Source organism: Meleagris gallopavo, chromosome 3, assembly GCF_000146605.3.
Source record: "Meleagris gallopavo isolate NT-WF06-2002-E0010 breed Aviagen turkey brand Nicholas breeding stock chromosome 3, Turkey_5.1, whole genome shotgun sequence".
NCBI classification, from domain to species: Eukaryota; Metazoa; Chordata; class Aves; order Galliformes; family Phasianidae; genus Meleagris; species Meleagris gallopavo.
The window spans coordinates 36,374,054-36,389,006 of NC_015013.2; the positions used below are offsets into that span (position 1 = coordinate 36,374,054).

Below are 14,953 nucleotides of genomic sequence, written 5' to 3' on the forward strand. Positions count from 1 at the left end.
ACAACAATAATCCTGTAGAGTTTTGAATAACCAAGTGCTGTTGTGCTGTTTTGAGGCAGCTGCATGATGATTTTTAACAGCATATATTATACAGCTGGCTTTGCATGCCGCTTATCATGCTCTGAGCCTTTGAACGAGCTGGCTCAGTCACTATCCTGAGCTCACTATTATTATAAAAGAACTCTAATACTGTGTATTCAGTTGTACTAACAGGAACAGGTTATTTCTGAGAAAAGAAAAAAACAAAACAAAACAAAACAAAAACAACCAAAAAAACAACATGGCTGATGTGGAAAATACAAACCATAGCATGAGTTGTTGTGCAATCTTGTTGAAGTGCTAGTCATTTTGCTGGGCTCTCACTTTTGCAGGGGTTATATCTACAGGTTTTGCAACATAACTTTGTTCATACTCAAGGTGACTGTAAAAAATAATCAAGCAATCCTTCATTTAATATTGGTCAGTTGTACAAATTGTGAGGATATGGCAGGGAGCTGGGACTAGATGATCTCAAAGGTCCCTTCCAACCCGAACCATTCTATGATAACATGCTGATGGATCAGACAGGTAATTTCATTTTTCCTCTGAGTACACAAAATGGTTTGTTACAAATGATGCCCCAGCTCATTTCACTGTGGGACGATGATCCTTAAACCAAACCTGTATGTTCTAGTAGTAACAAAGGGACATTTCTCTTTGAAACTGGTGGGTGGATAAAATTCTTTTAAGTTTTGTTTTTTCTTCTTTTAAAAATAAACCTTCTGCGGGTTGTATGGAGAGCTGCCACATGCTTCTCATAGATTCCAAATTTCTGCCATAGCAAGTCCCACTGGTTTCAACCACAGGCTTTTTTGTTTTCTGTACTCTCCTTTGTAACCCTCAGCAAATGGAGGCAATGCCAGAGTTGCTGGAAAACAAGAGTGAGCGGCTGCAAGCCAGGCCTACACTGCTGCATTCCTCTACAATGGTAGGCCACCGTGTGGGCTTTGCTCCGACTCCTCATTGTGAGCCAGGGGCAGAGAGAACCAGCAGGGTGGAAACAGGCAGAGTGCGGGGCTCTTGGGTGTTAATCGCTATCTTGATCAAAAAAACACTTTCCCATGAGGTATATTTTTAACTCTTTGGAATGCTTTTTTTTTTCCTTATGAAATTTGTTCATTTCAGCATGCTCATAAGCATACCTCACCTTCATGCAGCCGGGAAGCAAATGACAAGGTCCAGAATAGTTCTCTTTTTGTTACATGTGCTCCCACGCCATTAGCTTTCTTCACCTAACCGCACTGAATGTAAAGGCAGTACATGGCTGGATAGAAAATCATTCTGCAAGACCTCAGAAGTTGGGAGTAACTGGTAATTTCATGCAATGATGCATCACTGCTTTGCAGAAATATATATCCTGTAATATACAAAACAACTAGAACAGGGGAAGAGGAGGAAATGAAGCTCAGTGCAGCTACAGATAACAATTTCCTCCCTGCCCCCTGCTAACTTCTTGTGTGTTGAATCTGGCATGACTCTTAGAGTAATTTTGAGAAGAAAGGCCTGTTGTATTTCTGGTTTTAAGCTTCAGCATCATCAGTAATGGAAGAAGACACAGTTGCTATGCAACTACTGCTAGCACCATTTGAAAAACATTGCGTGCTGTCTTTCTACGATCCGTTTCCTTAGACATGTCCATAAAAGCTATTTCAGCTGCTGCTTTACAGCTCATTTTGCTGCTTTAATTGAGCATCTGTGTGATGAAGTGCTAAATTTCTATAGTAAGAGGATACTTGAACGTATAAGCAACACTGAGTATAAAAGTTTGAGGATGGTTTGATGTTGTTTTTTCTCCATCAAGTCTAAAACCTGGCTCCTAGAGCAGCCTCTCACAGTGGGTAACGGAGCATCTACACATTTGTGCCTACAGCAACCACACATGCTTCCTATTAATAGCCAGACTCTGGGCACTAACTACAACGCTGAGTTACTGCTGCACAGACTGCAAGTGTTTTCTCATCTCTGACATGCAGATGCTAGGAGTTACATGTCCATTAGGAAAAAGCCTAATGATAGACAAGATTTTTCCACAAGCGGGCCCCTTGTGATGGTATATCCAAAATCTCTGACACAGCATTGCTAGTTTTTACACAGAGATGCTGTAGAACTTAGTTGCCTTCAGTGTATCGATAATGCTGAACCTCAGCTGTAATGGATGCATGGTGTATTTTTATTTGTTGTATAGAACCAGTTCTCTTAAATCATAAAATTGTCAGCAAGGGCTGTAGTAGTTATGTACCGTTTGCTTAATCACAAGGCAAGAATTCGGCATTGTTATTAGTGTCACCATTCCAGATGAATGACACATTCTTACATGTTTTCATCTGGTCATTTGTTCTATCTTGGTTTTTCCTCGTAAGTTGAAAAAAATCAGTGTGGTTACTCTACAGAATGGGATACCACAGCAACAATCCAACACAGCACGTTTCACCTGCTTACTACAGAGATCTCCTCTACTCCATGTTCATCATCTAATTTTAAAGCATTGAGCCTCTGAAGTGAAAGAGGCAAACTTAGGAAAGCAGGTAAGGCAAGTGATCCTTGCTGTTAAACAACACAATTTACAATTTGTGTTGCTTCTGATTTTATAGTGTGCCTCCATATAAGCATGGTCTTGGAATGGTTGCTGCCACGTAAGTGTCATTGTTTTAAGCAGATTCTGTGGAACCCTTGCAAACTGCTGCTGCTTGCATGAGCACTGCAGTGATGGAGCCCAGTACTTAAAATCTGAAAATCCTTTGTTGTGCCCCAACCAGCAAAATGTCAAACTGGAAATTAATATTAGTGGACCAGGAGCAGCAAAATGAGATCCAGCTGCATACGGACAGCCTGTTTTTACAGGATATTGGAGGCTTTTGTTTTCTCCCCTAGTCAGTCCTGTATTTTTAAAGGAACTGACACAATTGGGCAATACTACTTACTTATAAAGAGTTGTGTGCATGTAACCAGTCTTCTGTTATCAGTAACTCTCTGGATAAACTACTTCACAGACAGATTTTTCCAAACTCTGCTGCATGAGCTCTGGAAATTGTGTTTCATACAGTTGAGAGAAGTCCTGAAAATGGTGCAGCTCAGACTTGCAGTCATACCCTCTCCCTTTGGTGATGAAGGGACTGAGAAGAAACTGTCAAGTCAGCATGGATCTTTCTCAGTGTTGGAAGTAAGCTTTTCCCTGACTGGTCCAATCTGTAGAAGGCTACTAGTTGTTTCAAAGAGAGATTTTATTGGGTGCCTTACCCAGTAAAATAGCTACTTGTGAATTGTCATACATTTCAAGTTAGCATCAGAAATGAAGTGAGAGGAATTGTACTTACTTTTTCATACGGTAGTCATTAGCAACTGGAAGAACTGTTGAACGTTACTCTCTTATGCAAGCAGAATTTTTCTCCCATTTCATACTAAGAAGCCCACAAAAAGTGGGTATAACCCCTACCCCTCCTATTCCACCTGATGCAGTGCAATACTTATTTCCTTCAAAATGTGAGCATAAGTAATGTAGGCACTGTCATTTCTTTCTCTTGCTAAGTTTGTGAAGACAGGTATTTCTGTGATTGGATGTGAGCTGACATTGCCCTTCTTCCCAGCAAAACCTTTCTGCGTTTTCATGCAAGCTGTGCTGCAAGGGTAAATTCTGCTCTGTGAGAGCCCTGCTTCAGTGGGAAAGGGCCAGGGAGGGCTTGGAAGGGTGAGGTGTTTCTTCAGTCAGGAAGCAGCTATGCCAAGATATCTGTTTTCAGACTGGCAGTAGATCCAAGATAGCATGATGCTGCCTGCATAGTTTGACTAGGTGCTGCTGTTCTGTAAATCACCAGGGGTTCGTGGAAAGCAGTGTTTGTCAGGCTCCTCACCTTGTGAAATTACAAGTGAAAGTTTTATTTGTCTGGCCACAGCAATGCAATCTAAATGTCAGTTGTAAAACTCTGTCATGCCTCTACTAACAACAGGAAAATCCTTTTCTACATGCTTAGCCAATGATCTTTATTAACCCAAGATGTAGTACAGAATTAATCTTTCTCTTTTACTCAGTCTTGTTCAATAGAAGTTAATACAACACTGCTGGTAACAGCTAGTTAAGAGTCTGTACTGGGCCGAGTGTTGGGTGTTTCTTCCTTTTCATTTCTTACTCTATACTGAGTACTAAGGTATTGTTTTTGGTTTTTTTGTGTTTGATGGTTTGTTGTTGTTGTGTGTGTGTGTGTGTGTGTGTGTGTGTGTGTGTGTATGTGTGAAAAATTGTGCCCCATTATACCATTATTCAACTGCTGTGTATAAGTGAGGTAGATAGAGGTGCACTTTGCCAACCAGTAGAATGGAAACAGCTTTTATTCTTGTCTGGTAGGAGTGTTGTGCTCTGTAATGTCTAATGTATGCAGTGAGGGAAAAGTCAAAAGTGTTGTGCTTAGTAGATGTTTTCTCATTTTTGTGGAGGTTTGGTTTACAGTTTGACAAGCTGATAGGGAAAGTTGTGTTTCCTATGTAGACAAATATTCATCTTATGCTATGAAATTGTATTGAAGCTACAGAGAACATTTATCTCTGGTAGGAGTGTTTCCCCCAGAAGTTACAAGGTCAGGTAAGGAGGGCAGGAGGAGAGTGGCCTGTAATGGAAGTGGTCCCTTAGCTAACCACAATAGTTGATCTCCTGTGGATTTATGTTATGATACACACTGGCATTTCTCTGTATTGGTTTTGCTAGTGTAGCAAATGGGGAAACTATTTGTATAAAGGCATGATGCAGCAGTAGATCTGTTCTGGTTTTGTTCGTAGCTGTGACCAACTGTTTTTCAAACTAGTGTTTCTATTCCAAACAGAAATGTTTTTTAGAATTGACTTTCAACAATATGACAAGCATCAGACAAACCCAGTAATTAGCTCTTGAAGTAAAATGTCTGATGGCATACTGCCTTCTACACAGATCCTTTAAGTTAGGCTGGAAGCCATTTTTTGTCTGTGGTGTCTCAGCATAGAAACTGAAGACAAATCGAGCTTTGCAGCTTCAAGTAATTTGACCAGATAACTCCTTTCTTCAGCCACATTTAACAGGTTCAACAGTGTTTGCCACACTTGCCTTTGATACTTGAGACTGCTGAGCACCATAGTTGAATTCTGTTTCCAAGGAAATTAAACATTGAATTGGCCTGGTTTTCTTTTGTAGAATTGTAGAACCATTAAGGTTGGAAAAGACCACTAGGAACTAGGATCATTTAGTCCAACCATCTACCTACCACCAACATTGCTGACTAAACCATGTCCTACGTACTATCCTTTCCATACTACATAGCCTAAACCATACTACATCTACCCTTTCCACTAACACCTCCAGGGAAGGTGACTCCACCAACCCCCTGGGCAGCCTGTTCCACTGCCTCACCACTCTTTCTGAGAAGAAATTCTTCTTCATATCCAACCTGAACCTCCCCTAGCACAAGTTGAGGCCATTCCCTCTAGTCCTATTGCTAGCTAGTTAGTGATGTGCGCTTTGTATAAAACAGGTTCTGACAGTAGCAATTGTTCAAACAGGGCTGAGGCTTATTTAGGGATGTTATTTTCATTGTCAAGAGATGGGATAAATCACTGTTGCCAAGTTGAGCTTTAAGGCACAGTGGTTTTGAGCATAGCAAGGTGTGGCCTGGCTCCTATTAAAGACAATGGAGGTTACTTTTAATATTGTTTCATTGAAAGCACCCTTTCGTTTTATTTCATTAACAGACTGTTTGGATTTTTTTTGGTTCATCTATATTTCTTCATTTTGGAAACAGAGTGACTTGTCCACTCAGACCAACAGTGTACAATTTAATAGTCTTCCAGTTATGCCTATGGCAATGCATTGTGCTATGTTTACTCTTAAAATTAACCTATTTTGCAAGACTTTTTTTTTTTTTTAAATAATGCCTGAAACCCTCTTCTTCCCTGACAGCTTTCTCTTGTAGAAATGATGTGTCATAGGAAGACTATTCTTGCTTGTTTTAAGTCTTATACAGCCCTGTCAAAGCAGAACTTCATATTGCAGGGAGAACCAAACAAAAAACATGTCAATATAACTTGCCCTATGTTTATGATGGGCCTCAGTAGAAGTCTAAATACTTGTTTCTAACTGAACTGATAAGCAAATGTTCGCACTTTCCATTATTTCTGGGTCTCCTAAAGATGGCTGCTCTCTCAAAATGCACTTCAAAACTTCACTTAGTTCAAATATTTTTATTATGTAATAATAAATACTATGTATTTTTACACCTTAAAGAACACTTAAACATGAACAAAATCTAGAAAAAAACTTACTTAAATGTATGCTTTCATTACTGAAATAGAACATACAGAAAGATTTATACTTCACAGCTCACAGAAGCAACTTTTATGGCACAAATGCCCTTCTTTGTTGCTTACCAATACACGTATTCAGTGACACAAAGCACAACTGTTGTAAAAAATATTAGTATGCAGATGCTCTGGTGTCTTGTTAATGCATTTAATTAAATACAATAGCTCTTTTGTTTATTTTTCTTTTTCTGTCCTTGAATGGATTTGTATATGGTATAGAATCCAGGGTTATGGTTGCTATTTAAAATGTCTTGAAGTTTCAGAAAGTGTCACATATTGGTGGTGCTACTGTGTCTTTCATTTGATTAAGGAAAAACGGTTGAGTTTTAGTAACTGGTAAGAAATCCAAAAGCATCTTCTCAGGAAAACTAAAATCACAAAGTTGCCAGCAAATATCTTCCTCTTCTCCACTGATGAGGTCTTAAGTTAAAATTAGCAGTAGTTAAACAAGTATATTCCTGAGAAATACTTCCAAGTGTTTTAACCAAAGGAAAGTCTAAGTTTCCCTAACATAGTCTGGGTAGTTTTCAAAGGTGCAGAGCAGAATTGCACAAAATACTTTCATATGAGAAGCTGTGCAAAACTGCAGCAGACTAACTGATAACAACAAATTGTCACCTGGTAAGTACTAGGTATATAGTTGTAGAAATCATAATTTCTGTCTTGTGCTGTTACCCTTAAATTTATTTCAGAATTGTTCTCAGCCTGAGAAGAGGTTTCTTCAGTGCCCTGTGGGTGGGAAAAATGGTATGAAATGACTACATCAAGTTCAAAATTGCTCTGAAGTACTGAAGCCCTGGCTACTTAAGAAACTTAGCAGTATTTGCCAGATTCTGCCCTTCACATAGCAGCAAAGGTCAAAGCAAAGGGAGATTTAATGAGGTAATGAGAAGACCATAAAAGTAACACCTGACTAACTAGAGCTTCTCTCTGAAATTTCAAGCTTCATTAACTCCAAAAAAGTTGGTATTTGTGTGTGGGGTGTGTTTGTGAGAAGTGTTTGCTCTGAGGATGCTTCTCAAGCAGTAATCTACCAACAGGTTTGGTTTGGTTTTGTATTCCTGCGAAGGCATGTTAGATGCAGTATGCATCTACATTTTTTAGTCTACAACAGAGAAAGACAAGCAAACAAAAAATTCAGTTTCTGTCAGCATAGAGCATGTGTGAAGGGCTGCGTCTGCTGTAACTGATTTTTTTTTTTTGCAGATAATTCAGTGCATGCATTAGAACCCAACTGTAGAGAAGGCAGCAAACGTTGACACATCAAAATCTGTCTTGGAGCCTCTCTTAGACAAATGCTCAGTGGGTTCTGATTATCCTTTTTATCACTTCTCATGAATAGTAAATGCAATCGGGACAGCTTTGCTCATAGCCTTCAGCATCAGATAGCTAAGGCATCATATGAAGAAAAACTGTCCTGGGAGGCAAAGCGGAGTTTGCATTTGAGTATTCTTTACTTGTTTGAAGAGATGATAATTTAAGAAGTAAAGAAATCTTTCACATCTCATTTTGCTTTTGTTCATGAATTTAATGGAATTGCTTCATTATTAAAGGGGTCTAAGTGAGAAATTCAATACAAAAGAAATTCAAAGAACCATCAGGTGGAGAAGCTCTGATAGCGCAGAGGGGGAGCATGCACTGGGAAATGCTCAGTCCTGTTACTTTCCCGTTTAGGATACAAAAAGTATACTTTAGAGTTCCAGTCTTCAATGGAAAGTACTGGAAATCTGACTGTCCAGACATTATAGCTGAAAGCCTCAGGGTCACTAAGCCTTCCACATAAACAAAATTAATTTATTTCAGTTATGCTTCTAACAAATTATTAATCTATTTACAAATACTTCTAATTGAAAAAAAAAGAAAAAAAAACCCTAACAAAAAAGCACCTAGAACTACTGCATATTTTGTGTGAGGACATCACTGCAGTTTCAGTTCCAAGATAGCTTAATGTTCTTGCAGGCTGCTAGAGAACATAGTTGCGTTGCAACTGCACATATTACGGGTTTTGTATTAAATGGCCATCTCAAGGCAGTGGAAAGAAAGCAGCATTGTTCCCGGGCTGTTTTTCACAGGCCTGTATTCATATCTCATCCTTGTTGTTTGCAGGAGAGGCAGATGTGAACCAGAACAATGGGACCTCCACGAAGAGCCCAGCGGTGACAGACTCCAAAGGCACAGCGGACCCGAAGAATGCCTGGCCCCAGTCCCACCCAGCTGACACGGCCGGTCGCCCCCACTTGATCCGCCTCTTTTCCCGAGATGCCCCAGGGAGAGAAGACAACACCTTCAAAGATCGGCCCTCAGAGTCAGACGAGCTACAGACCATCCAAGAGGACAGTGCAGCAGCTTCAGAGAATTCGGATTTGATGGCTTCACAAAAACGCTCCTCTTTCCGGCACGGATCAAAAATGGCATCTGCAAGCACTACAGACCATGCTCGACATGGATCTCCAAGGCACAGAGACTCGGGTCTACTTGACTCGCTGGGCAGATTCTTTGGAGGTGACAGACACGTTCCCCGGCGGGGCTTCGGCAAGGTGAGCTCTGAGGAATAAAGAACTGCACAGCCACAGAAAAAAAAAAGTACAATTAAAGAGGAAGGGTGGGACTGAAAAGAAGGTGTAACAACGATAATGCAAGAGTTGACTTAGCCAGCAAGACAGTACTTGCAGTTGTGTAACTTAATGCTTGGCTTTGATCTGAAAATAACAAAAAAACCCATAGATCTGAGAAACACAAGGAGCTATTTCTGGGTTGTGACAAGGAGTATTAGAAATCCAGTTGGCTTTAGAAACATTATCAAGCGGAATTTCTATGAGCATTCTATACGGTGCATTATGTGCATTTGTATGCTGTGCTGTTTAGAGAGAGACATGAGCCTGCTTTTGTGTTGTTTTTAAATATTTGCAAAACTGAGCTGGATGAAAGCACTAAATGCAAGATGATGGCTAGATAGTTGGGCAGTAACTGTGGGACAGACTTGGAATATATGATGGAAAAAGAACGGTGGTCAGATTCTCAGCCTGCTTGCATAAGAGCGTATTTTAAGGTCAGTTGATAGCATTGCTGAGGGGACATGCTGAGTTGTGCAAAAAAAGTCCAGCTAAGACTTATATGTTGAGCATTTAATATCTTAATATCAGAAATTGTGTAACAAAATCATTTATGCATTCTGACTTGAAAATCAAGGTATAGATGAAAGGATACTGTACTGTTTCCTCACCTAGAATTCATTGGCATTCTTTGATAAGTATGATAGATACTGTATGTTGTTCACTGTTCCTGGAGAGCCAAAACTCATTTTATCAATTACATAGCAAAGGGTACAATGAAAATAAGCGCTCTTGTGTTTGTGTATTTACACACTACAAAACCATTTGAACTGTTCCTAAAACCCTCATTTTAGCTAAATGTATTGTTTGATACTGTTGATCAAATTGTATATGTTACAAACAGCAATGCTCCTACTTGCCAGCTAGCCACAAATTTTTCAGTAACCTTAGAGAACCTGTGCTATCTGCTCCCCTGTGGTGCTTGCTGGGACGGGTCACTACATGCAGCTTTCCCAGACAAGTTGTATCATGACGGCATTACATTAGGGCATGGTGTTTTAATGGGGATCTGTGATCTTGTGACACCTGCAGGCTGTCAGTGCACTGCTCAGCTATGGATTTGAAAGCACAGCTTGTACTTGTGCTTCCCTAAAGAGCTGGTGTACTGTGTAGACCACTGGATGAAAAATGCTCTACAACCTCAGGATCACAGCTACAGCAGCTTCCCAACTTGGGCACTAGGACTAAGCAAGCTGGGTATTCTGGTCTTCTTGTTTCTCATAGTTACAAACTGGGGTCAATCATGCTTGTGACAATAATGCTTACGACAAAGATTCATCTACTAAAGATGGAGATGTTCATATGACTGTCACTAGAACATTCAACAAGCGGTTGCTGTGATTAATTCTCAATTTTCTAAACTGCAAATATCACAAATTGTTCCCAACAATGCTATGTTCTGCAACCTCACTGGCTAGCTCAACTCTTGCTCTTTTATCCATATACAGCATTATTCAATGACAAATCATATATGAAATGCTCTTAATGCCAAGAAAACATTACCAAAAACTGAGGCTAGACAGAGGTGTGTATACGCCCTTGCTTAGCAATAAAACAAACCAACCACCCCACTTTTTAGTAGCGATGACTAAACCATGGCTGCAAGTCGTACAGAGTTGTGTATTGTATCCTTTCGTGTAAACATGATTGCTATGCTTCTCTACAGATCCCTACATAATCCATCATGTGAGAGGACAGGGTGCCATCTGTCTTAGCTCTGTTGCCGTAGTTAAGTTAATTTGAGGCACTTAATGTCTGCACAACCAGTCCAGAATTATGGATGGTTAACACTTCTTTGCTTGGTAGAAGTAATTTCTTTAAAAAAGAAAAGACTACATTTAATATTGGAGTCCTGGCTTACATATTTCAGCTGGAAGCACAGAGGGGCTTTGTCATATTGGCAAAAGCCAGTCACATCAGCACTGACTTCAGTGCCAAAGCATCTCTGTCCCCATTTATCACAATGATAATATTGATGCATGAAAACATATCTTGGGAATCCATTCCATAGGAGAGTTTCAGTGCTGAAGATGTTGAACAAGTGCCACAAACAGTTTTTGTGTATGGTTGTTTTTTTTTTAACTATTATTTATTTAGGCTTTGAATCAATGCCTTTTGGTTTCTTGTATCAAGGAAGGCTTGTGGTGTCATTTATTTATATGTATGTATACAGAGGACATCGAGATGGCTAAATAATCTTATTTGTGCTTAAAACCTAAGTAGCTGCAATTTGCTGAATTTTGTAGAGTGTCAGAGTAGTGATACACACCAGAGGTGTTTCAAGGAAGAGCTGAACAAGAATGATGTCTTCTGGCAGTTTTCCAAACTCTGCTAAGGAAACAGGGCTTTGCTAAATAAGATACTACCCCAAAAAAGCACCTTAAAATAGAGAAGTTCCTGGCACTATACTGTTTATTTGCTTGCAGTCAAGTTTTGAAGCTTTTTAAAAACAGTTCTGCATCTGCCTTCCTTGTGCCTATCCTTTCTCAAGCGAGCTGTGCCCAGTGGGAGCACGCATCTCAACTGCCCACACCAGCAAGCACTGGAATGCAAAGACAATACTCGCTCTTTGTACAAATTTAGGGCTGACATTCAAGCAAAACACAGTATAAATTCTTTGTGGAGGCATTTTCATCTTTCAGCCATAGCTGGAAAGCACATAAATGAATAATATTCACTATTGTGTAAGGAAAGGTGGGGTAAGAACAAAGAAGCAACTGTTGTGTGGCCTCCTTTTCTCCCTTGGAGCAGATTTCTCCCTTATCATGGAATTCTGAAGTTAAATTAAGAGCCTGTAGGCGTCCCAGGGGAGTAAATAAAAACAGAAGTACTGGAATGTACAGAAATACTTTCTCCTCTACAGGGCAGCAGTGCATTTGCCATTGTTTTCTCCACCCCAGCCCCACTGAGATTTTTATAAGAATCCTCAATCAAAAGTAAAGCTTGAATTTTGAACTTACAGAACTTGATTAAAGTAGAATATTCCAAGCACAGCTGCTGTTACCCACAGCATAATTTTAGTCGTATTACAGAAGATGTTAAAAAGGTGACAGAACGAACCTGCAGCGCAGACATTTCCAGAAGCACACAACACAGCAGTGTAACTATAAATTATGTTCATTTTAATCTTTATGGAATATTTATCTAAACATCTGTGAAGTGTATGGGCAACTTTATGTTACAGTGATCAAACCTCTCTCTGTCTCTTAGGTCTTAACGTGCTTCAGTATATGCTGAGTGCTCTTTTGTTTCTTTATGGGAACACCTGTGACTAAATCAGTTGGTTATGCTTTTCTAATTCTTTTCCTTATGATTCTTTTGTTGTTGTTCTGCTAGGGTTGGACTGTGAAACAAAAACTTCGGTCCCAATTTAACATTATGTATTAACATACTAAACTTTAAACTACATTTGTGACAAAACGCAATGGAGCAAAAAATGGCAAATGGCAGTGAATGAGAGGCTTGGTGAGAGAAAACGGATTGAGTCATCTTCTGTATTTTGCTTCAGTTTTCTGTGTAACCTTGTGAAGTTCTCCTGTGGTCTGTATGAAATCTTGTAGCTGCATTTCCTACTCGCTGTGTGTTTGGGTGCAAAGGGTATGGAAGGTGGACACGGATTTCCTACCCTAGGGCTAGGAGGTAGCTGAGTTCTGTGCTCCTCAGGATGAGCAGAAGTGGGGATGATTGTAATGAAGAGCTGAAGCGTTGCAGATAAAGATGCACATGCGTAAGGTCTCAAAGAATGACAACAGGCCTACATGATTGTCAGAGCACTCATTGATCTTTTCTCTTAGCACGTTGAACTCAATCTAATCTTTTGCGCAAGCTTTGATGTATCCTATGGCACTGTGAGAAAAGTAGTTACAGCAGTGCTAGTTTGCCTGTGAATACTGTGATCTTTTACTTTCAAGTCTTGGTTTTCAGGGAGTGGCATTGCTCACCAGATTCTGGCTTTGTAAACCTGCCGTGCAAGCACCGTATGTGTAAATATTATGGATATAGCTTGTGGTGATTGACTGTAACAATTTGGTTTTAATCTTTTGCTTTCTATGTGCTTTGTTTATATACTCATTAAACTGTTTACATGACAAAACTGGCGTACTAATGATTTAATTTCTTTTAAATACTTTTAATATATTAACAGAAACACAACAAACCACTTCATAGTGCAAGAGGGCAGACAAAGTAATTAAAAGTAACTAAATTTGTGGGAAGTGTATTTGACAAAGGAATAGAGCTTACCTTTTAGATGGAGATGATAGATTTTCAATAGCCAAGGCTGCACATCCACATGGGGTGAACCGAATCTAGCTTCTCATTGTCACAGCACATAGTAAGGGGTGATGCAGCACCTAACAGTGAATTAGTGTCAGAATTTCCAGTTTCACCGACGTTCATTCAGTCTGCAAGGCTTCTGAGCACTTTAGATTTGTCTGCTTAAAAAAAACAAGTAACCTGCACAAAAGAAGCAAATATTAACAGGTAAGTGCTGCATATCACCTGACAAGTGGAAGGCTCGGGAGCCAACATCGCACAAGACGCGGTTTAACATCTTCATTTAACACACATAACCCATATCTGTTGTACATGCTTAACATTTAACACATGATTTCATGCACTGGAGCCAATTAGCTCTTGCATCTTGAAACCATCATTCCTGTGAATTTGGAAATCAAATTTGCTCAGATGAGATACTTAGAAGAGCGAGCAGTAATTCTTGGTAAAGCGTTGGTTTTGTATCATGTCCTGAGTGCAGGTATGGGGCAAAGCGCAGTCAGAAATGGGACAAAGCAGCAGCCAAAGATTTCAATGAGAATTTGAAGGGGAAATCACCATTGGATGGGCAGGAAAAAGCCTATGCACTTAAATGCTTTTAGAATATTTTATCCACTCAAATACCAGTAAATCAACCAAAGCATTGTAAAAATAACTGTTTCTGGTCATTCTACAGCAAAAGACTTCCCCTTTTTTATGACATTTATAACAGTATGTTCCACCTCAGTTTCTGCTGGCTTGTTTCTGGAGACTTCTACCCATCAGCTCGTGTAATATTCTGTTTAAAAAGGAGATAATGGTGCTTTCTAGAAACCCAACCATGCCTTATCTAGGCAGGCTTAAACAAGTGACAAAGGCAGGGAGGTAACCCAGAGCTCACACGCAGGTCCAAAGAACATGTACAAAGTTTAGCATAATGCTTTGCGCTACCCAACATTACATCTCTCTCACTATGTCTACTTTTTCTGCTGCAGTCAAGCCATATTATTTGTAAATCAATCACTTTATATTTTAATCCATTCCATTGTTTTTCTTCTATCATATAAGCTCAATTCTTCACAAACCATGAGCTGCAATCCTTAGCGCTTTTGCCATCCTGGGGTGCCCAAATCAGCGATGTTTTGAACTTCATAGCTATTTTGAGATTGCAACTAAGTAAATGCTCCCTAATAGAAAACTGAGAAAAAAAGTTAATAGTCTGTTTTGCTGACCTTATTTTGTACCACCGTCAACACACGTTATTAGCAGCAGTTGGTGGCTTTCATTTCATGTACTGATGTAAAATACCTGATGGAGCTCCTGAGATGTCAAGGTAGATGTGCGCAGTTACCCATTGCACAATAAAGTGACCAGGTTTCATTCAAGCTACACAAAGTCCTTCACTACTGCTTTAAGATGCTGTTATTGGATCTCACCTGTCTTTCATTTGTAACACACTTACTTTTTATTTTTGACATTTCATACAATTAACAAACCTCAGGGTTTGGAGGCCACTTTTTCTCCCTCTCGTTTTATAGCAACTACATCATTGGCATTTTCATCTCTGAGAGTATTTGTTTCAAAGAAATATGCTGTTAAATATGCCACGTGTATTTATTTTGCAATAGTTTTCTCTCTTTGCCATTATATTTTTCTCCTAACTTAAGCTGCTATCAGCAATTATACATATAAACAACCTGCACATGAGTTCAGCATGTCTTTTTTTTTTT

The 14,953-nt window shown here is 39.5% G+C and overlaps 1 protein-coding gene across 1 annotated transcript in view; it reads left to right on the top strand.

Annotated features, from left to right (window-relative positions):
• LOC104910222 (myelin basic protein) overlaps positions 1-13,062 on the top strand; it is a 16,007-nt gene extending 2,945 nt beyond the window's left edge. Inside the window, exon 2 of the mRNA XM_031552783.1 lies at positions 8,464-13,062. Coding sequence (XP_031408643.1) covers positions 8,464-8,912 — 449 coding nt within the window. The 3' untranslated portion in view covers positions 8,913-13,062. The remainder of the gene's footprint in view (positions 1-8,463) is intronic.
• Positions 13,063-14,953: the final 1,891 nt, after the last annotated feature.